The sequence below is a fragment of the Chelonia mydas genome, chromosome 19 (assembly GCF_015237465.2).
Source record: "Chelonia mydas isolate rCheMyd1 chromosome 19, rCheMyd1.pri.v2, whole genome shotgun sequence".
NCBI classification, from domain to species: Eukaryota; Metazoa; Chordata; order Testudines; family Cheloniidae; genus Chelonia; species Chelonia mydas.
In genome coordinates, this window is record NC_051259.2 from 7,513,828 (window position 1) to 7,537,139 (window position 23,312).

Below are 23,312 nucleotides of genomic sequence, written 5' to 3' on the forward strand. Positions count from 1 at the left end.
GTGGCAATAATAAAAGCAAATGAGAACAGATCAGTTTGACGTTGTATGCGGTGGTGGTGTAGCTGTGTTGGTCCCAGGATGTTCAAGAGATGGGTGGGGTAATATCTTTTATAGGACCAGCTTCTGTTGGTGAGAGAGATGAGCTTTTGAGTCGCACGGAGCTCTTCCGCAGGTAACCTGTAGAACAGAAGTTGATCCAATAAAAGAGATTTCCTCACCCACCCTGTCTCACTAATCAATCAGCTGAGAGTTGATAGAATTTCTCACGAGTATTAAACTGAAAGTGCAGCTGACTGGCTGGGAAACAGGCCACTTTCAACTCCCAGGTGGCTTCCCATATGTGCTCCCGAAAGAACTTGGGTTCAAAAACACACAGACGTTCCCACACACGTTTCATAAAATAGAAGGAAGAGACTGTTGTTTTCAGTCCTATGCAAGACCTTCTATTGAAAAATCAAATCAAATAATTTGTTTAAACAGGATTTCTTCTTTCTGCTCTTTGCCAGGTTTATCAGGGCTCACAGGAGGAGACGGGTCAATGTTTGATTTATCATTATCCTTATTATTTTATTACAGTAGCACGAAGCACCTCAGTCAGAGATCAGGCTCTGGCTGACCCAAATCTTGTTAATTTAACAATTTAGTGATCCAATTAATTAACTTTAAGTATATTTTAACACAATTTAACAAAGTTAACACTTTCACCAATAACCTCATTGATTCCAGGTTGTCCTGTGGCAGGTTTGCTCCTTTGTTTAAAGGGATGTTACTGCTTGCTTGCTTGCTTTTAGAGGTTCCTGGATTTCTACCGGTGTCCACAGTTCAAGAAGGATGTTGATAAATTGGAGAGGGTCCAAAGAAGAGCCACGAGAATGATTCAAGGATTAGAAAATCTGCCTTACAATGATCAACACAAAGAGCTCAATCTATTTAGCTTCACAGAGAGATGGTTCAGGGGTGACTTGACAACAGTCTATAAGCACCTACAGGGGGAACAAATATTTTGATGGGGTTCTTCAATACAGCAGAAAAAGGTATAACAATAACCAATGCCTGGACTTTGGAGCTAGACACATTCAGACCGGAAATAAGGTGGACATGTTTAATTGTGAGAGTAATTAACCATTGGAACAACTGACCAAGGATCGTGGTGGATTCTCCACCACGGGCCATTTTGAAATTGAGATTGGAGACTCTAGTTCAAACTGGAATTATCTGGGGGAAGTTTTGTGGCTTGTGTTATGCAGGAAAGCAGGCTGAATAATAACAATGGTCCTGTCTGGCTGTGGAATGCATTAATCCATGAATAATCTGCTGTGGTTTTACTAGGGTCCTTTTGGCGCCTTTGTAACTTACTGGAGCAAGGTCAGGATTGATTGCTCTGCACTTTGCTGCTTGATGTCCAGAGAGGAGGAGGGCAACAATTCAGTTGTTCTTAGTTTTGCAGCAGGGCATACAGCAGGTTCCAGAGTTAGTGTCTTCAACCTCTTTCTTCCAGGGTGCTTTATTTATACAGGAAAGTGAAAAAATCAAAGAGAGACAGACCATGTGGCCATTTGGCTTTTATGCCTAAATCCCAGGGGTTTAGGCGATCCATATTTCACTGGCTACGAGACATACATCTGGTGATCATGTACTCGCCTCCGTCTGGATTTTGGAGTTGCATTCCTGTAGTATCCAGTAGATGGTGCAGATGCATTGCAAAGAGTTTGTAGACTCAAATTCTGTCGGAGGGAGAATGGCTGAAAGAGCTTTAAGACTCCCTTTTTAATGGTCCCCAAATCCAATAATTTTTAATTAAGAAGAATTTCTTTTACATAATCTCTTAATCTGAAGAGAATTTTTTAAACCAATTGTGTGTGTGTTTCCACCTTTGCAATATTTGACCTTTTAAATACAGCTTAGACTCTCAAGAGCGTAACAGTATTTTTAGGAAACAATTCCTGCCATGAGAACGCACGGCCTTTTTAAATAGGCACATCTTTCAGACGTAACCAGGCAAAATACTATGTTAAAATGGAGTTAAGGTTGGGAGATCTATCAGTAGCATGAAGGTAAATAACATTACAGGGATGTTGCAATTATTCCACAAACAGGCATTACAAATCCAGAAAGTCAGAGTTCAGGTTAAAATTAACAGAAATCTGACGATGTTAAGGTACCCTAGCAACCTTAACTCTGCCCCATAGTGAAGCCATCCAATAAGCAGACAATTAGGACTAATGCGTTTTGAGTTTGTGGTCCCGGATTAAATTACATTGATACACAATACATTTTTTTTAAAAAAGTATCTTTCGCTCATGGCCTCAGTCAAGAGCGGGGGAGTTGTGTTTGAAGAGGACAAACAGATAAGTAGAAATATTACAGCTGAGGGGGAGGAAGTGGAGATTTGGGAGGGCAAGAGGAAACAGAATTTGCATGGGCCTGGGGTGGGGGGGAAAGGGTGTGTTGGGGAGACTGGTGCTACTTGAAGTGAGTGGAGAGGAAGGAGCCCAGTCCCAAGGTCCCCATGCCTTAAGGGCTACCCCGGCACTCCTGCCTCAGTTTCCCTGATGGTGCCACGTAGGTGGGCAGTGCCTCCAAGGCAGCAGTGCCATGGGGGAGGCAAGCAGTGCTACCTGAGCTAGCATGTGGCCAGAAAGCAAGGACACCTAGGCCAAGACATCTCTCAATGAGAATTCTTGACACAAGTCCAGCCTCGCTCACCTATCTGACTTGTTGCAGCCAACAGCACTGTACCATGCAAATCAGCTGTAGAGAGAGGGTGCTTGGTTATCTCCGATATTACAGTGGCCATGTTTTAGTGCCCTTTCCTGCCAGCTTGGAGCGGTATGTCTTCTGCCGGATTCTCTGTGCCTTTGGGCTGGGAGCCAGTTAGCATTCAGGATCGGCAGAGGGGGTTTCTAGGAAGGTGTCTGTAGATCCCCAGAGTCTAACCAACAGCTCAGTGAAAGCTTAGGATCCAGGAAGCTGAACATCAGAAGCAACAAACATCCCACTCTGCTCTGGGGTTTGTTAGCTTTCAGCTGCTGCTCTGTAGCAGGGAGAGTCTGGGGAAGTTGGCCAACAGCTAAGGAGGTAGAATAAAAACTGGGAGATTCTTCAGGAACGTGGCCCTGCCCATCCTGCCTTGACTGATGGGTCTGGTTCTGCCTCCAGCAGGCTGCAAAGAGGGGAAGACCCACTGTAGGGGGTCTGGGAACCTTACCTGCAAAGAAGAAAGGAACCTTGAAGAAAGGGGTGGAAACAGCTCCCTGAGAATACTTGTTGTGCCGGGGGCCTCCCTGGATGGGGCACCCAGCATGATGTAGGCAAAGTCAAAACCATTTGAGGACTCTCTTTGATGTGCAGCTGTATTCCAGGCCGATACTGGCAGGCAGGGGCACTTTTTAAATAAGAAATGGGGGAAGGACAGGGGGAGGGGAGAGAGAGAAGTGTCAGGTCTAGAGATGGGAAGCCCATGAAGATCCACATCGACGACACTGCCTCTTCCCAGCTAAATTTAAAATCCCAAAATAAAACTTTTGCCCCTAGATCTTCTGTCGTGCTTTTCATCTGTAGCTCTCAAAGCACTTTCCCAAAGAGGCCGGCATCATTCTCCCCATTTTACAGATGGGGAAACCGAGGCAGAGATAAATGAAGTGACTTGCCTAAACACACCCAGCCGCAGAGCTGGGAATAGAAGTCACGTCTCCCGAGTCTCAGTCCAGTGCTTTAGCCATGAGGTCACGCTGCCTTCCCAATGCTAATCCTGGTTTTAAATTTACAGTCCCAACAACATTCAAAAATTGAGAATCCAGCCCCCCAAAATCATTAGTGGTGGTGGTGTTTTGTTTTTGTTTTTAATGGTGGGTTCTCCTCAACTGCCTTCTGATTGAGTCTTTGGGTCATGTTTTCAAGCTTTTCTCTGCAAGCATGAGGGCTAGAAATATATGGCAACACTGAACCTAGCCCTGCAATCTATTATTATTATTATTAATTATCTCCTATTTGTATTACCATAGCGCCCAGGAGTTCTGGTCACGGGCCAAGACCCACTGTGCAGACATGGAACAAAAAGATGGTCCCTGCCCCAATGGGCAAACGCTGGCACATGACAGTCACTGTGACAATAAGTAAGGTTACGATTTAGTCACGGGTATTTTTAGTAAAAGTCGTGGACAGTTCATGGGCAATAAACAAAAATTCACGGCCCGTGAACTGTCCATAACTTTTACTAAAAATACCCTTGACTAAATCTTGGGGTGGCTGCTACTGAAGGGGGAGGGGAGCCCCGGGGGGCCAGGGCCAGCGGCACCAGCTGCTGGGGGCTGCCCAGAGCAGCAGCTACTCCAGCTTTTCTGTGAACTGCTGGGGTGTGTGTGTGGGCGGGGGGGGGTGCACCCTGAGGGGCCACTGCTCTGTGTGTGTGTGTGTGTGTGTGTGTGTGTGTGTGGGTGCCCTGTGGGGCTGTTGCTGGGGGTGGGGGGTCAGGGCCAGTGGCTCCAGTTGCCTGGGGCCACTGGAGCAACGGCTGCTCTGGCCACCCCAGGGACCGCTGCTCGGGCCGCTGCAGAAGTCGTGGAGGTTTGCGGAAAGTAACGGCATCCATGACTTCCGCGACCTCTGTGACAGACACAGAGCCCGAACAATAAGTTAAGAACAGGAACACTTCATGAGCAATTTCATACAGAATGCTAAAAAAGATATTAGGGAGATTTTTGTCACTGAATGCAAGGTAGATTAATTCTAGAGGATCCTATTAAAACCCAGTAGCTTTGGGGCATGTTTCTTATCAGACTGGGGTGTAACAATGGTCTGCTGGTAAGATTGATAAATATTCGGGGAATCATTTGTATCATTTTTCCCAATCCTTTATTTTCCAGTTGAGCACGACAGAGACATCTTCTACCAGAAGCCTTACTGGAAGGAATTTCGATTTGACCTGACCCAGATTCCAACTGGAGAATCTGTAACGGCTGCCGAATTCCGAATTTATAAGCTGCGAAGTTTCACTCGTGATGTCAACAAAACTCTTCACATCAGCATGTATGAGATCATGAAGGAGTATTCCAACAGGTGCGGCGAAACCGACCAGTGCCTTTGAGCTGGAAACAGAACAAATGTTTTTTTCTTCTGTAGAACGAGACACAAATCTGGGTTCTTACGAGCCAAAATTGAAATGCTGCTTTTTCGCTTCACGACGTTCAGTTTATGTGCAAGCCTGTGTCCAACTTGGACGTGAGAAATTCTGATTCTGCTTTTTCAGCTGTGGGAAAATCATTCCCATGTATTTCAATAGGTGGTAGTAATTTAATAGGTAGTGGGTATACCTGTCCTATATGGACCAAGGGCACCGTCAAGCTTTTTCACTCTCCGACAGTGGGGAGCATGATTTTTCAGAGTAAATGTCAGAAATGATGCCACCCATTATTATTAATGATTAGTACTGCAGTAGCAGCTAGGAGTCCTACCCATCGATCAGACCCCCCGTGTCCTCAGTGCTACGCAGACACAGAACAAAAAGACAAACCCTGCCCCGAAGAGCAGACAATCTAAGCAGGATGCATTATCTACGTTCAGTTGACTTTGCTTATCTATTTTTTCCGTTTCTGTAGGGAGTCTGACTTATTCCTGTTAGACCTTCAGGAGCTCCAGGCTGGGGCCGAAGGCTGGTTGGTTTTTGATGTCACAGCTGCCAGTAATCACTGGTTAGTAAACCGTAAACGCAACCTGGGCCTGAGACTTTATGTGGAGACAGATGACGGTAAGGCTAACTCAGGCACTGGAAGGATTTAAAATTCCTGCTGCTTGTAAAAATCTAGCTAGATCTTGGTGTGATGCAGCTGGGTGTAAGGAGAATATCCCAATATAAAGCTCGCCTCTAGGCCTTTTAAAGGCATTGACGCTAATGCACTTCCTAGTGTAGGCTTGTCATAAACATACAGCTAAGGGTAGCATAAAATCCCGCCTTTACCTGTAAGGGGTTAAGAAGCTCAAATAAACTGGTTGGCACCTGACCAAAAGGACCAATAAGAAAAGAAGATACTTTCAAATCGGGGGAGGGGGTTGGGTTTGTTTGGGCTCTCTTTGTTGTGCTCTCTCGGGACAGAGAGAGGGACCAGGCAGGAAAAAAAACCTCTCCTAAAACCCTACCTGAAATAAGCAACTAAGATTACAAAAATTGTAAGTAAAGCAAGGAAATGCATTGGATTATCTTTTGTTTTAGCTTGTGAATTTTCCCTATGCTAAGAGACAGGTTTATTCCTGTTTTTGTAATTTTGAAGTTGAGCCCAGAGGGGGAATCCGCTGTGTTTTAAATCTTTTATTACCCTGTAAAATTAACCTTCCATCCTGATTTTACTGAGGTGCTGCTTTTACTTTTTTCTTTATTATAAAGTTCTTCTTTTAAGAACCTGATTAGTTTTTAGTGTCCTAAAAACCCAAGGGTCTGGTCTGTGCTCACTTTGTTAACCTATTGGTTGGTAGATTATTCTCAAGCCTCCCCAGGAAAGGGGGTGAAGGGGTTTGGGGGGATATTTTGGGGAAACAGGAACTCCAAGTGGTCCTTTTCCTGAATCTTTGTCTAAATCACTTGGTGGTGGCAGCAATACTGTCCAAGGACAAGGAAAGGATTTGTGCCTTGGGGAAGTTTTTAACCTAAACTGGTAGAAATAAGCTTAGGGGGTCTTTCATGTGGGTCCCCACATCTGTACCCCAGAGTTCAGAGTGGGACGGGAACCTTGACAAGGCTATACTAATAGGCTAAGTTTAAAGTAATCCTTGCCTGAAGGGATTCTCACCTGTGTTTCGCTGGATTAACCTTTCCTAATTTCACCCATGGATAAAATCCATTCCAAGTGCTACCTGAAAAGGTGTACTTCAGAGATCGTCCTTGAGGCTCGGGGAATATAATTGCGCTTGTTGGTCCCCTCTCTCCGCAATATTTCCCTTTCAATAAGCATGCTGCTAAGGTCAGGCTATTTTGGTTTGAGGTGGTGCACAAAACCTTGAGTAAATGTGTCCTCTGTCTGGAAACTGCCCGGGGTGGGTGGGTGGATAGATCAACACTAGCTCTAAACAGCAAGGGCCAGAACCACAGCTGGTGTAAATTGGTGCCTTCAGTGGAACTATGCCATCTTCTGCTAGCTGAGGATCTGGCCCCTGTTGTTTTTCAGTCAGCCTGAAACAATCTGCATCACAGGATTTCTCTCTCTTCTAACTACCCACGCTGGCAGCAGAAGAGATGTCCGATATCAGGCCCAGATCCTCAGAGGTATTCAGCATCTAATTCCCATTCAAATCAATAGGAGCTAGGTGCCTTTGAGGATCTGGTCTAGGGACAGCCGAGACACTGCAGCGACTGCTCGTACCGTGTGGTCCTTTTCCTGCGATGAGTTGGCTTTGAGATGTGCTGTTCCGAGGATGGCCTGACAGTAAAGATTGATCACCACAATACTGAGCTGTGTAAACTACCTTTCCCCTTTGCAGATGGCCCTTCTGCTCAGCCCGTATGTTCCTGGGTTATTTTATATGCATAGCTCTTAGTTTAAGGATAGTCTCTACCTGCTAACCAAGAACATGGCCTCTTAAAACACAGAGGACTCCCTTTGTGCCGCCAGTTGCCATCTGAGACTGTGTTCACCTTGCCAGTCACTCATGAGCTGGTCCGTTACGCTTGGTTATTGAGGTAACGGTGCTAGCTGAAGTGCTCTCAATACCTGATTTTATTTTCGCTGCATTGACAGAAGCCCCAGTGAGCTCTCCTGAATGAGGACTCAGATGGGCTCCCTGTCCTTTGAGGTTGGTGACCAGTGATTGAGCCAATTTGGATTTAATGTGCAATGGAAATCCCTCAAAAATCCTCCTTCCAACTGATCAGGAGTTTAGGGAGGAAAATGCTTCCCCTCAGGTCTTCCTCAGACTGCTGATGCTTTGGCTGTTAGTCTCGTTCAACAAAGCACGTAAGCATGTGCTTAAATTCTATCCTGGTTTCAGAGTAACAGCCGTGTTAGTCTGTATTCGCAAAAAGAAAAGGAGTACTTGTGGCACCTTAGAGACTAACCAATTTATTTGAGCATAAGCTTTCGTGAGCTACAGCTCACTTCATCGGATGCAAACTGTGGAAAGTGTAGAAGATCTTTTTATACACACAAAGCATGAAAAAATACCTCCCCCCACCCCACTCTCCTGTTGGTAATAGCTTATCTAAAGTGACCACTCTCCTTACAATGTGTATGATAATCAAGGTGGGTCATTTCCAGCACAAATCCAGGGTTTAACAAGAATGTCTGAGGAGGGGGGGTGGGGGGGTAGGAAAAAACAAGGGGAAATAGGTTACCTTGCATAATGACTTAGCCACTCCCAGTCTCTATTCAAGCCTAAGTTAATTGTATCCAATTTGCAAATGAATTCCAATTCAACAGTCTCTCGCTGGAGTCTGGATTTGAAGGTTTTTTTGTTGTAATATCGCAACTTTCATGTCTGTAATCGCGTGACCAGAGAGATTGAAGTGTTCTCCAACTGGTTTATGAATGTTATAATTCTTGACATCTGATTTGTGTCCATTTATTCTTTTACGTAGAGACTGTCCAGTTTGACCAATGTACATGGCAGAGGGGCATTGCTGGCACATGATGGCATATATCACATTGGTAGATGTGCAGGTGAACGAGCCTCTGATAGTGTGGCTGATGTTATTAGGCCCTGTGATGGTGTCCCCTGAATAGATATGGGGGCACATTTGGCAACGGGCTTTGTTGCAAGGATAGGTTCCTGGGTTAGTGGTTCTGTTGTGTGGTATGTGGTTGCTGGTGAGTATTTGCTTCAGGTTGGGGGGCTGTCTGTAGGCAAGGACTGGCCTGTCTCCCAAGATTTGTGAGAGTGTTGGGTCATCCTTCAGGATAGGTTGTAGATCCTTAATAATGCGTTGGAGGGGTTTTAGTTGGGGACTGAACGTGACGGCTAGTGGCGTTCTGTTATTTTCTTTGTTAGGCCTGTCCTGTAGTAGGTGACTTCTGGGAACTCTTCTGGCTCTATCAGTCTGTTTCTTCACTTCACCAGGTGAGTATTGTAGTTGTAAGAATGCTTGATAGAGATCTTGTAGGTGTTTGTCTCTGTCTGAGGGGTTGGAGCAAATGCGGTTGTATCGCAGAGCTTGGCTGTAGACAATGGATCATGTGGTGTGGTCAGGGTGAAAGCTGGAGGCATGTAGGTAGGAATAGCAGTCAGTAGGTTTCCGGTATAGGGTGGTGTTTATGTGACCTTCGTTTATTAGCACTGTAGTGTCCAGGAAGTGGATCTCTTGTGTGGACTGGACCAGGCTGAGGTTGATGGTGGGATGGAAATTGTTGAAATCATAGTGGAATTCCTGAAGGGCGTCTTTTCCATGGGTCCAGATGATGAAGATGTCATCAATATAGCGCAAGTAGAGTACGGCCGTTAGGGGACGAGAGCTGAGGAAGCGTTGTTCTAAGTCAGCCATAAAAACGTTGGCATACTGTGGGGCCATGCGGGTACCCATAGCAGTGCCGCTGATTTGAAGGTATACATTGTCCCCAAATGTAAAATAGTTATGGGTAAGGACAAAGTCACAAAGTTCAGCCACCAGGTTAGCCGTGACATTATCGGGGATAGTGTTCTTGACGGCTTGTCGTCCATCTTTGTGTGGAATGTTGGTGTAGAGGGCTTCTACAGCCATAGTGGCCAGGATGGTGTTATCAGGAAGATCACCAATGGATTGTAGTTTCCTCAGGAAGTCAGTGGTGTCTCGAAGGTAGCTGGTAGCGCTGGTAGCGTAGGGCCTGAGGAGGGAGTCTACATAGCCAGACAATCCTGCTGTCAGGGTGCCAATGCCTGAGATGATGGGGCGCCCAGGATTTCCAGGTGGATCTTGGGTAGTAGATAGAATATCCCAGGTGGGGTTCCAGGGGTGTGTCTGTGCAGATTTGATCTTGTGCTTTTTCAGGGAGTTTCTTGAGCAAATGCTGTAGTTTCTTTTGGTAACTCTCAGTGGGATCAGAGGGTAATGGCTTGTAGAAAGTGGTGTTGGAGAGCTGCCGAACAGCCTCTTGTTCATATTCCGACCTATTCATGACGACAACAGCACCTCCTTTGTCAGCCTTTTTGATTATGATGTCAGAGTTGTTTCTGAGGCTGTGGATGGCATTGTGTTCCGCACGGCTGAGGTTACGGGGCAAGTGATGCTGCTTTTCCACAATTTCAGCCCGTGCACGTCAGCGGAAGCACTCTATGTAGAAGTCCAGTCTGCTGTTTCGACCTTCAGGAGGAGTCCACCTAGAATCCTTCTTTTTGCAGTGTTGGTAGGGAGGTCTCTGTGGATTAGTATGTTGTTCAGAGGTATGTTGGAAATATTCCTTGAGTCGGAGACATCGAAAATAGGATTCTAGGTCACCACAGAACTGTATCATGTTCGTGGGGGTGGAGGGGCAGAAGGAGAGGAGAGTGGTCCTCTTTAGATAAGCTATTACCAGCAGGAGAGTGGGGTGGGGGGAGGTATTTTTTCATGCTTTGTGTGTATAAAAAGATCTTCTACACTTTCCACAGTATGCATCCGATGAAGTGAGCTGTAGCTCACGAAAGCTTATGCTCAAATAAATTGGTTAGTCTCTAAGGTGCCACAAGTACTCCTTTTCTTTTTGCAAATTCTATCCTGTTGCAATGAAGTCAGTAACCCTTCGGAAACCTCTCTTGTGCCCTCTTGTCCAAAGCTGGATCCCTACATGTGAGACTGTCCTCCTTTGCAGAGGGTCTCGTGTCCTGGGGGGAGATTTTTTTCAGAAGTGCCTGAGTGAGTTCGATGCCTAATTCCCATTTTCAAAAGTGACTTAGGAGCGAATGAGACTTCGCCTCTGACCCGATGTTCATGTTTGGAAGCCAGGCTCTATGAATGCAAAGTGGGAGGGAGTCCTAGGACTGAATGTAGCGCTGCCATTTCACCTCACTTGCTCTATGGAGCAAATCCAAGACTGTAATGGTGACATTCTGGACCAGGGAAACTTTGAGATCGGAGGAGAGTGTTCTCTTCCTTAGAAAAGACTGAAAAACTTGAAATAATTCGAGGAACTCGCAGCTGTTTGGATTTCCTTTGGATCTCTCATTTCCTTGTCTTTTCTACCCCGTGTCACCCTCCCCACAATTATCGCTTCTCTCTTTCAATCCTGGATTAGAATGATTACTCTCGTTTGTCTGGTCTTCCGAGCAGAACAATTTAGCTCACAAAGAGTGTCCTCTGATTTGGACGATGACCAGAAGTGTCTCTTTAATGTGTTGTGTGGAGGCAGGTCACACTTCCAGTCCAGGCATGAAGAGGCCCATTCATTTGGCTCTGGCTCTACCAAAGGAGCACCTGGCAGCCCTGGGAGCTCTTGTCTCTTGATGCCGAAATGTGGATTATGAACAACACAGAGGGGGAGGGAGGGAAGGTGCTGGCTGATTAGAAATAATAGAATGCAGCAACTGGTGAAGGTGCAAGGAGATGTTACACTAGAAAAATCCTTGGACTTTATTGGGGTTTGTTTTTATTGTTGTTTTTTTTAATGTACATCTGATTTGTTTTTTCTCCCCCTTTTGACTAAAGAACTTAGTTTTACAGCCTAACTTGCATATGCGGTGAAACAAACTTGTGTTTTTGGCCCATCGTAGGGCAGAGCATCGATCCGGGCTTAGCAGGACTGCTGGGTCGGCGCGGGCCACGCTCCAAGCAACCTTTCATGGTCACTTTTTTCCGGGCAAGCCAAAATCCGGTCCGAGTCACTCGAGCCATCAAGCAGCTGAAGAAGAGACAGCCCAAGAAAACAAACGACTTACCGCATCCAAACAAGCTTCCAGGGATTTTTGGTAAGAGCTTTGGGTTAGAGACCCAGCTAGCTAGAGGTAGCACAAAGGCTGTATTTACAGTAAAGAAAATGATCTCTATCTAAAATACCATCTTCCTCTGCTGCGCTAATCATGGTATATTTTGTTAGCCCCTCCCTCCTTCAGGAATTTCTCTTCTGGTTGGAACATATGGCTCTGATGTGTCCTGAAGTGAGTTTCAGATGAACTAGGTTTTGAGAGAGCTTTTGGAATAGGGACCGTTAAGTGGATTATGAAGCCAAAAAACAAAGAGATTGTACTGTCCGCAATGGCTTCCTGAAGGAAAGGGCTTTATTAGACTTTCTAGGTAGTGGTATATCTGAATACTGAACCCTTTAAGTATGCTATTAATATTAGCATCCGCTTCAAAACCATCCTTCGAGTGGAAGAGACCCTGAAAGGCATCCCAATGAACCTGAGATGCTTTTGATGCGTGGCCAAGCGTCAGTAGAGGAGATGGTTAAGAACACACAGATATGCTTCTTTCAAATTCCTTCTGGGATTAGGGAGTCATTTAGAGCCCACTCCTGAATGATTGGGGTTAGATTTCTCCATGCTGAATTGCTGTTTCTTGATCTCAGAGTGATACATCTAGATCCAGTCTGAAGCCTTCACTACTTTGGGTGACCCAAAGAATCTGGGATAATGTTTTCTGGCCCCACTCTTCAAGGGAGCCAATGTTTCTAGAGACTGTAGCTTCTCCAGGCTTTCTGTGCAAGCAAGTAGCTTTGAAAAATGCAGAAATGTAGGGTAGAGATGTGAGGGGGGGGCAATCTAGGAACTCGGCTAGGTAGTGAGCTCAGACTATTTCAAGATGCCCACACACCACCGTCTGTGAGAAGTGGAACGAGTCTAAAAGCTAAAGAAACTCTTAAGCCTTCTCACTAAGAAGACGGGCTCTGAGGCCAGGGGGGCTTCATTGTTAGGCATAGCTAGTGTTGCCAAAAGACGTTCCGAGACCCCAGAGGATTTTGAAGCTTGAAGGTTTCACACTGTTGGCTTTTCCCACGGAGCTGGTGAATCCAGCAAGCTGGGCAGGAACGCCTGGAATCAGAACCAGTGTCCCAGTGAGGAGCTCCTGGCTGCAGCAGCAACCCGCTGAGGTCCAAGGAATCCATCGGTGCTTTCTCTAGTAATCCTCCAGCTGAATTATTAAATCCAGACTGAGAGGAATCTGGGTCAGGGTGAGCCTAGACGTAGCATCAGTATCTAAGACTTTGAATCAGAGGTCCCAATGGGTCAGGGTGTTGCAGAAACAGCTCCTGTCACCTGCTATGTCAAAGACAAAGGATATGGCTAATCTGAGGGATTTTAAATGTTCGTCTGTTGCTCTTTTGTAACAGCCTTTCTTATACTGGTACTAGCAAATACTCGGATAAAATAGGGTAACTGGTGAGGTTTTTCTGTTTTGCTATTTTGAGTGACAGGTATTTTCTCATCTCTCCCTCTCCCCCCCCCCCTTTTTTTTTTTCTAGATGACATTCATGTCTCTGAAGGCAGACAGGTTTGCAGGAGGCATGAACTCTATGTCAGCTTTCAGGACCTTGGATGGCTGGTAATTCCACCCCTTGCCTCTTGTTTTTTTAGCAGTAAATTGATACCCAAGAAAATTAAATGGGAAAAATGTGAAAGTAGCCCATCCTTGGGGTTCCCCTCCACTCCTTCACAAACACAAGGCAATTTAGAGCATGTGAACTCTGCCTTACTTTGATCTCACCTGGGAGGTTTCACAGGAACCTGCTTTAACAACATCATTGGCATTACTAAGAAAAACATGAACTGTTACAACCTGAAATCCATCAATGACCCTGAAGGAGGAACTCTCCAGTCAATATAAAAATCAAAATAAACCCTAACTGTTGACATTTCCCCTCGCCCCACTATGAGTAGCCTGATTGTTTCTGTGTATGTCGGAGAACTGAATGAATGAGTGTAGTCGTGCAGCTTAACTATCGACAAATCTTTCTTTTTGCAGGATTGGGTGATTGCACCACAAGGATATTCTGCTTTTTACTGCGAAGGAGAATGTGCCTTTCCTCTGGATTCCTGCATGAATGCAACCAATCACGCCATCCTGCAGTCACTAGTCAGTAGTTTATTAATGTGTATGTGCATTAATAGCTTGTTGGGGCCTGGGCTCTGCACGGGATCATTAACATTTGAAGTAGCTGTCAGAAACTTGGTGGTGTATAAATCAGGTCACAATGGAAGGATAAAAATGCAGTCCAAGGGCTGGTCTACTAGATACAAAAGAATCTTTTCATGGCCCCCTAGTGAGATGTTATGTTTGTGTTTTGTTTTTTTTTAAAATAGCCAGTCCCTGAAATTCAGATCTGGTTCTGGGCCTTTTACAAGTTTGGGGGCATTCGGATGCAGAAGTCTAGCTCAGATTCTTCTATCAAAAATCTGCATCACACCAACCCCTTTAATGACACAATTATTTTAATCTGGTCAGGATTTGCCTACAGGGGCAGATCAAGGAATCAACAGGAAATAATGGAATGAACACCTGATTGGCCAGCTTTAAGCTTCACATGCTTTGCAGACTCGCAACTGCTATCCCATTGCAAAATGCTTTCTGGTCCGATTTCCATTTTTCACTTGATTTTTCAGACAAATCATCTCTCAAGGTTAAAAGTTTCCAACTGTGGTGAAAATGACAATTGCTTATTCTGGCTAATTCCCCCTCCCCCCCCCCAACCTAGCAGTTAACTAGAATATGGTTAACATTTGAAAACCTGAAACGAGTCTTCAGGGAGGTGTGTTGCCTTTGTTAGACTGAAAACAGTCTCTGCCTTTAGGACACCTTGAAAATGCTGCTTGATGTTATCTCCTATTGGGCATATACCCTCTTGCCCACGCGCACATATAAGAGTACACATCTTTTCCAAGATTAGGAGGCACCATGGGGATTTAACAAAAAATCTTGAGAGACATTTAATGCACCATTATAGTTCGGAAACCAAAGCACTCACTAGGCAGGAAATTCCCAGCGGAAAGGTTTTCTAATGCAACATTTTCCCAAGCACACTACACGTGGCAGGACATGCTTTAACTTCTGGGATTTCCTGACTAGTGAGTTGCTTGATTTCTCAAGCTAGAGTTGCATTGATTCTCATTTTAGCATTTAGGGTGTAGACTGATTGCTCCGCTGCATTCGGCTGAGAGAGTGCAGTTTTGTGATACAAAATATTATTGTTTGTTAATATTCATATATGGGAGCATCCAGAAGCCCCACTCAGGATCAGGCCACAGTACAAAGACACAAGGAAATCCTTGCCTCAATGAAGTCAGTGGTAGTGTTTTCAGTGGGGCCAGGATTTCACCTGTGTTCTCTAATACCAAAAAATTTATGACTGATCCTCCTGTTCTGGATGTCCTTATGCTTTGCCTTTAAACTTAAATCTTCCACAATTCCAGAAACGTATTATGTAGAGCAAACCCTTGAAGTGTGTGAAATGTATCCATTCCACTGCTCTTCAGGATTGGACCTTCCGGGGACTGATGTGAATAGCATCCAGTTGTGAGGGGCAAAATGAACCGGAAGTAAAAAAATAAATAAATCAAAGCCAAGATTCTTAAAGATATTTAGGTTCCTAACTCCCATTGATTTCAGAATCAATACTTTTGAGGATCTGGGCCCCAGTGCCAGCCAGTCTTCTGTCCTGAAATAGTGCAGCATGACACCAAAACACCAGCTTCTGTAAACGGAATTGCGCTGAAATAAATTAATTGCACGTATTTGGCAGGCCCATAGAGAGGGAGGGGTGTGCATGTGTGTATAATGACTTGCAGGCTACTAGCCTTACGTTATATGGGGAGTTACTGGAAGAACTCCTTGTCACCCGGAGAATGAGTCAAGGCAGTGTCACTTTCAGAAGGGAGACAAGGCTGTGTGCTTAGTACTTTTTGGACAACATTAATTTTCAGTTTGGACACCGAATACCCACGGGGGAGGGCCTACGTTCCACTTGCTCCTAGAAGCTGATCTAAACAAAATATTTTATTCCTGGGTAACAAAAACAAAAAGTTTTAAAGCTGCATTCTCTTTCCTGCGTATTTTCTAACTGAGGTTAGTATATTTCGTGACAAGGGCGCTGCACAGAAATCTCAGTTTAACTGATGAGTTGCCCTGCAGGAGTGGAGCCATGAGAATGAGTCCAATATAAACTGCAGCCAGAGCTGCCAAAAAGTTTAGAATAAATATTTGGATGAAAGCTGAAAATAATCTATCCATTCAATCAGAGCCTTTTTACAGGTAAGAGCTGCTCTCTTTGAAGCTTTTTCTTTTCACTAAATCGAAAAACCACATGTTTACCTTGAGATAGCTCGTTACTCCCTGCTACAAATTCCTTATCCTGCCTGGAGCCTGCAGAGGAGCAGCCATTCGTCAAAAATGAAAATTCTCACACTAGCTTGGTTGCCTCCACAGGTCCATCTGATGAAACCCGAGGCGGTTCCCAAGGCCTGTTGTGCTCCAACCAAGCTCAGCGCAACCTCTGTCCTCTATTATGACAGCAACAACAACGTGATCCTCAAAAAACACCGCAACATGGTGGTGAAATCATGCGGCTGCCACTGAAGCCCCTGAGGAAATGCGATCGCTGGTTGCTTGGCGAGGAAAAAGAACTATTTTAACAGGTCTGAATCCCATCTATGTTGCCAAAGTCCGTAAGAGTCAAACGCCTAGTTGTAGATAAGACGAAACTTTTATTATCCTACTATACTTCATGAAACTAGAGAGAGCAAATCGGGGGCTGCTTAAGTACACGTTGTGTTTCTGGCTATTGGGTTTTGTTATAGAACTGTGGCTAGCTGGCTCCTGGATTATTCATTATTCTTGGATGAAGTTTAGACTGCACAAGTGACTAGGCCAAGGAAGGCAGGACTTGAGTTGCTTATAAATCTATCAGTATCTACTCACTTATGGCCAAGTATCATAGTTTTAACAAGCACTTCTAGTTCTCTAAATGATACGCGGTCAGCCAGTTAGAGCTGGCTGGCTAGGTCTCCTCTCCCCTACCCTCCCATTTAAAGCTTGAAAATTCATCCAATTGGAAAAAAAATGTCGAGCCACCGTTATAAAATAAACCCCCTAGTTTGGAAAGTAAACACTTACTGTTTGTTTTTAGTAAATGTCATGACCCAGCACCATGGACGCTATTTCTCAGCGAAAGCCCCAAGGGTCTGCCAAAATTGTACCTAGTAAGTATTTGCTGTGGGGGGGGAGATTCATTATTGTGTGACATCTTCATGTCAATTTGTTTTCTATGGGCTAATTCATTTGGGGTGACGGCTAAACGAGGGTGTCAGGGTAAAAAAAGAAAGCTCTAAGGAAAGGATCCCTTTAATGTTGCCTTACCCTATGGGGACTGCGTTCTAGTTCTTAGCTCTGCCTCGGTTTCCCCATCTGTAAAAATGGGGATAATGCTCCCCCCCCCCCTTTTTTTTTTTTTTTTTGGTGTAAAGTGTTTTTGAGATCTAAAGTGCTATATAGGAATTAGGTAATATCATTTGCTTTCCTGCATCCTCACTAGGGGGCGGTGTACTGCTTAAACGAGTGGTGTGCAACCGGGGGGGGGTGCAAGAAACTGGGGTCCCACTACCATAATAGCAGGAGCAGGATAAAAATAGATTATGGGGCAGGTGCAGGATTTTTCAAAAAATAGTCTCCCGCTCTGCAAACCCCGTGAACGCCCCAGCCGCGGCTCTCCGGCCGCCCAGCTCTGAGGGCAGTGCCGCCATCAGCAGCAGCACCGAAGGGTGGCAAGGGAGCAGAGGGCGTGACAAATTCTGTGCCTATTGTTTCCCGTGCTAGGTTGGTTAAAGCTCCCTGGGGTACGCCTACCTGTGCTATACTCCCACCTTTACTGGCCAGCCTCTTCAAAGGGACCGACTCCCAGCCCAGGACTTGCATACTGAGCTAGAATGTTCCCCCTAGAAATCGGCTTTCCCCGTACCTGGGAAAGCGTTCCTTGATCGCCAGCTCTCCTTTTTATGGGAATCGAATGTGCCAATCTTATTTCAGAGACTTGGGGGGGGAGGCAGTAATATAATCTATTGGCCCACGTGCTGTGGGTGACCGAGACAAGCTTTCAAGCTACACCGAGCGCTTCCTCAGGTCTGGGAAAGGTACTGAGCGGGTCAGTGCTCACTCCAAGGTCGAACAGCTAGTTTAGCAGAAGTTAGCATGTAGTCTAAGGGACACTAGGTCACTTGCTGTAGCATACCCCCCCAGAGATGGTGGTTTTGGTTCACTAATTCTTCAGTGTATCTGTCAAAGTGCCTGACAAATGCTGAGAACCCACAATCCCCCCAAAGTCTGGCTGTTCCTTAAAGCGCCAGCTCCCAGAATTATGGGAGGATTTCAACTTTTGTTCAGAAGTGCCTAGCGTTAGGGGCTGAGCTGTCCAGGCGCCCTGTTGCAGCATCACTCTTTGCACAGCCAAGGGGATGCCTTTATGAAGTGCACTCAGCATTTGCCACTCCAGTCAAAGTGTTGATGCTTTGGGGGCTATTATGTCAATCATAATGTTTGCTACCTGAACACTCAGTGGTTTCTGCATTTTTTTTCCTCCTTGAACTTGCTTAGCTCTGAATGGGTAGCCTAGTATGTGTACCAATGGCAGAGAATGGAGATCCCATTAAAGTACAGTGTAGCTGGGTTGAAGTTTCCATTAAGGTGTTCTGGTGATGGTTTACATGAGGTGTTGAATGGACAGGGACTTAATGCCCTCTGCTGGTGGAACTGGGGCACTAGAGTCCTAGAGGGTCAAACAACAGCAGACTAGTTTGGGGTTCCCTGTTTGCTCTGGTCCTTGAGGTTGATGGAATAAGGGCTCCACACCAGGGCATGGGATGGGTTGAGGTAGCTGGGGGTGACATGACAGCCTAGGTGCTTGTTCCAGTTGTATTTCCTACTGCTGCCCCAGTTTTCCCCTCAAACAGAACTGGAGGTTACTACTAATTCAAGCAGCAGTAACTGCTGCTGGGATTGCCCATGGATGCTTCCGTGCGGCCCCAACGTGACTTGGCCAGCTAGCAGATGGAAAGTCTGCTCCATGGCCCTGCACCCTCCCTCCCCCCGGTCCTGAACTCTGAAAGATGCTGAATTCTCTGGGCCTCTAATGCTCTTGCTTGTATAGCCACAGGGCTGCATGATTTGACCTGAAGAACAGCAGCACACCACCCCTTGCTCCAGGGTCCTGCCATAAACATTAAATTGTAACCAACAATCCTATTAGACATCCTGTTTCAGGGCTGGAGAACATCTCTAACTTGTAGAGAGGAGGTTGGGGGACATATTCTCCTCCTGTAATCCTAAAATTATCCTTCATTCTAACCACTTTCTCTGCAGCACCCAGTACCGGCTCCTATCGGAGACAGGATATTGGATTAGCTGGCCTCAGGATCTGATCCTAAAGCTTTATTCTCATGTTCTACAAAATTTGAGTGAGAAAATAGGCACTTAAAGCTTCATAAACAACCCAATTAACTAAGACTAAGGGATCACCTAGTGTCTGTGGCAGTTAACGTGATTATGTGATAACTGCTTGGAAAAAAGTGAGCCATTATTGTACGTAAACAGACCTGATGTAAGAAATCATCAACTGAGGAACAGCTAGGTGCTTTTGGTACTACATAGTCTTTCATTTGAAAAACCAGTTACCAAATTAGGCTTAGAACAGTCATCTTTATAGGGTGGGTGAGGGAAAGTATTGTGGTCACGCTTGATTCTGGAATGAAAAGATTAAAACACACCTTATTTTAAGCCCCGATTGTGTACTGTGATTTATTGAATTCAGAAAGGGGAAGCTGTGCAAACTCACACCAACTGCAGCTTTTCAAGAACTCCCTTTTTTTGCACACTTAGGAGAAGAGGGTCAAGTTTTAAAGTAAATGCCGCAATCATTCCTATTCCAGAAGGGGGACCATTAGAATAAGGAACAGCATGGGTAGCAATTTAGGAAAAGTCTGTCTTCTCTAATGAGATCCTGTCAGCATGGTGCTGTGACATGAGCCCAGTGTGACAACAGCTCAGCTAGGAGACTGTATCTGACTAACTCTGTACTTAACTCTCCAGGATCCCTAAGGCCGTAGGTACTAGCAATGTTAGCTAAACACACTTAACTGGATGAAATTAAGGACCATGGAACTGTAGGTTGTCAGACCAGTTTGATCCAAGGGTCCCTGCTGGCCTTAAACTATTACTCCACAGAGCTAAAACTGACCACCATAGCTGTTTTGGAATAACTCCCACCTGTGGAGTTACTATGGAAGAGTTATACCAGAAAAGCTATGCTAGTCAGGTCCCTTGAGAGATAAAGGCCTGTTCAGTGACCTTACTGGCAGCTCAAAGAGAAATCTCACAGCTGTCTGATAATCTGACAAGCCAGGCCCAAGACTGAGGAGACTTGCACTGAAAAATAGCATGAGACATCACAGATGCATTCCAGGAGGACATGACCCAGCCATCAACAGACCAAGCTCACTTTCCAGACATGTAACTTGGAAAGTCCACAGCCAAGACCAGCTGTGGCTTCCCATCCCCAACCCAATTTCCTAGAATTAAACACCTGAAAACTCTTGAAGCTAGCACATACTTGAACTGCACAAGCAGCTCTAGGAAAAAGCAACTAGGATCAACCTTCGATAGAGACAGGAAAGGAACAATGGTGCCTGATGCTTACTAGTCTTCTGAATTTGCAAATGAACAAGCAAATTGCATGCATAGCTTATGAAGAGGAGTTTTCCTTCTGGATGAATAGATGTATTGTACCTGCCTTTGTCAACTCTCCAGCAACCTAGTTTTAGATTTTCAGTAAAACTATTATTGCATTTGCAGTTGAAAAACCTAATTAATAAAGAACAACCTGTATTCTTTTCTGCATGCAGCCACAACACAACTGCCGTCTAAGCTCCCAGTCCTGCTAACACGTAACTTCTCAACAGGCCTACTTGGGCATGTACTCAAATGGTTGCAGGATTGCAGCCCAAGTTATGATCCCAAACTCTCTAAAACAGAAGTACTAGGCTAATCCTGAACCTAGTCAAGTCAATGTGGCTTCAATGAATACAGGATCAGATCCCAAATGAAAAAATTTGACATAATGGAAGTATAAATATGGAAAAACACAGAAGTGATTTTTTTCCAGATCAAAACACTTAAGCCTAGTTAGGCAACTGTCAGTGTATGCTATGGCAGCTAGTGTTAAGGCAAAAAAACATTTCAACATACTTACAGTTCTGATCTGCAATAGTCCCAGCTAGTGCTTCCTGTTTTCCTTTCCCCTCTTTCCTATATTCTACATCCATGTCACGTTCATTGCAGCTTCTTTGCTGGGCCTCCACAGGTGCATATGAATTTGAAGTGTGACATAAACGGAATAAGGAAAAAGCCCTTAAACACATTTCATATTAAAACCCTGCCTGCGGTCCTCGAAGGACATGAAATAAAGGTTCACTGAATGATCACCAACAATTTATTTCAGTCCTAAACTTTTCAAAGCCGATAGCCTGTAACTACAAACATTTGGGGTTACTGCTCATCAGAATGACAGTTTTTTTTAATCAGAGAGGTGGTGTTTCTAGTGGATGGACCATGAGGCCTGGGTTCTATTTCCAATTCTGCCACTGGCCTGCTGGGTGACTTTAGGCAAGTCTCTGTGCCTCAGTTTCCCCCTCTGTAAAACAGGAATAAGGATACTAGCCCTGTCTTTATAAAATGCTTTGACATCTACAGATTAAAAGTGCCATATAAAAGCTACGTATTATTGGTTTTAGATTAACACACCAGCCACTCAATACTAAAGACCACCTGACTTTTAGAATAGATTCGTAGCTACTTTTCATCTGAAGGATCACAGCAAATGAAGAGATCGACCTGGATATTTGTAAAACACCACACCATGTACAGTGTCTAATATCTCAGTTCTGTACATTTTAAAATATGTAAATCACGAAATAAATGTGAAATGCATGCATAACAGGTCCAATAGAAAATACTACCGCACCTGCCTTGTGTGTGTCTCAAAAAAAAAAAAAAAATACGGTGGGTGAGGGAATATCTTTTATTGGACCACTTTGTGTAGGTCAAACGTTTGCACCTTCCATCATAGACATTAAGGTCAGAAGGGACCATTATGATCATCTAGTCTGACCTCCTGCACAACGCAGGCCACCAAATCTCTCTCACCCAGCCACCCACGCCTGCGATAAACCTCTCACCTATGTCTGAGCTATTGAAATCCTCAAATCATGGTTTAAAGACTTCAAGGTGCAGAGAATCCTCCAGCAAGTGACCTGTGCCCCATGCTACAGAGGAAGGCGAAAAACCTCCAGGGCCTCTTCCAATCTGCCCTGGAGGAAAATTCCTTCCCGACCCCAAATATGGTGATCAGCTAAACCGTGGGCAAGATTCACCAGCCAGACACACAGGAAAGAATTTTCTGTAGTAACTCAGATCCCATCCCATCACAGGCCATTGGGCCTATTTACCGTGAATAGTTAAAGATCAATTAATTGCCAGAATCATGTTATCCCATCATACCATCTCCTCCATAAACTTATCGAGTTTAATCTTAAAGCCAGAGAGTCCTGTGCTGGGACCCACACAGCTGCAACCCCACCGCAAACAACTATAAAAGAAGAACACGTCTGAGACGCTGTAGCAGAGCAGTCTCCGTAAGGATAGTTTTGTAAGTGACAACACCACATTTATTCAGTAGTACCAAAGCATCTACCTCGAATTTAAAGGCAAAACAAGCTTGTCTCCAATTAGGGCCTAAGCCACACTTACTGCTCTGCCCATATTCATCCCATACCAGTGTGAACGGGAGCTCCTTTTTCAGACACAGGACTTCTCATTCTGCCATTCCAAACCGTATTTAAATCAGCTCTCCTCCGAGATTCTAAGTGATCTCCAACCCACACAAACCCGACGGGCGCGCTCTCATTTCATGTTTACATTCAAAAAATAATTTTAAAAAAATGAAGAATTCCAAAATGGGGGTTACAGAAAATGTTATTTCTGCTAAGGACCCTAGCTTCGCTTTGTGCCCTCTTAGACTTCTTGTGTCTATTATTTCAGCGCTGAACCAAAAGCGAGACTAAAGTTCCTTTCCTCTGTCATGCAAATGGTAGCCACTAATAACGACCTGTGACATAAATGAACAGCTAAATGCTATTTGAGCAAACACTAGGACATTGCCTAGAGCAGGATCCTGCACATTCAGGACGTTTGTGCTTAGACACAGCCACCTTGCTGCAGGAATTACAGAGGTGCTTCCCTTTCTGGGTGTAACCCTTTCGTATGGGCCCCAGTACTTACACCTCAGTTACGTTCCCTCGCTTAGCACAATTAGCGGGGTCAGTTTCTCGGAGGATGAGCATTTTCACAAAAACAGAGCCCAGGGCCATTTGCGAGCGAGGCTTTCCTGAGAGCTGCTCTGATGCCG

General features: G+C 45.0%; 1 protein-coding gene across 1 annotated transcript in view; it reads left to right on the top strand.

Moving 5' to 3' along the window:
* Positions 1 to 20,740, top strand: part of LOC102943445 (bone morphogenetic protein 8A) — a 45,495-nt gene extending 24,755 nt beyond the window's left edge. Inside the window, exons 2-7 of the mRNA XM_037881697.2 lie at positions 4,866 to 5,058; positions 5,598 to 5,746; positions 11,644 to 11,838; positions 13,332 to 13,411; positions 13,832 to 13,942; positions 16,289 to 20,740. Coding sequence (XP_037737625.1) covers positions 4,866 to 5,058; positions 5,598 to 5,746; positions 11,644 to 11,838; positions 13,332 to 13,411; positions 13,832 to 13,942; positions 16,289 to 16,438 — 878 coding nt within the window. The 3' untranslated portion in view covers positions 16,439 to 20,740. The remainder of the gene's footprint in view (positions 1 to 4,865; positions 5,059 to 5,597; positions 5,747 to 11,643; positions 11,839 to 13,331; positions 13,412 to 13,831; positions 13,943 to 16,288) is intronic.
* Positions 20,741 to 23,312: the final 2,572 nt, after the last annotated feature.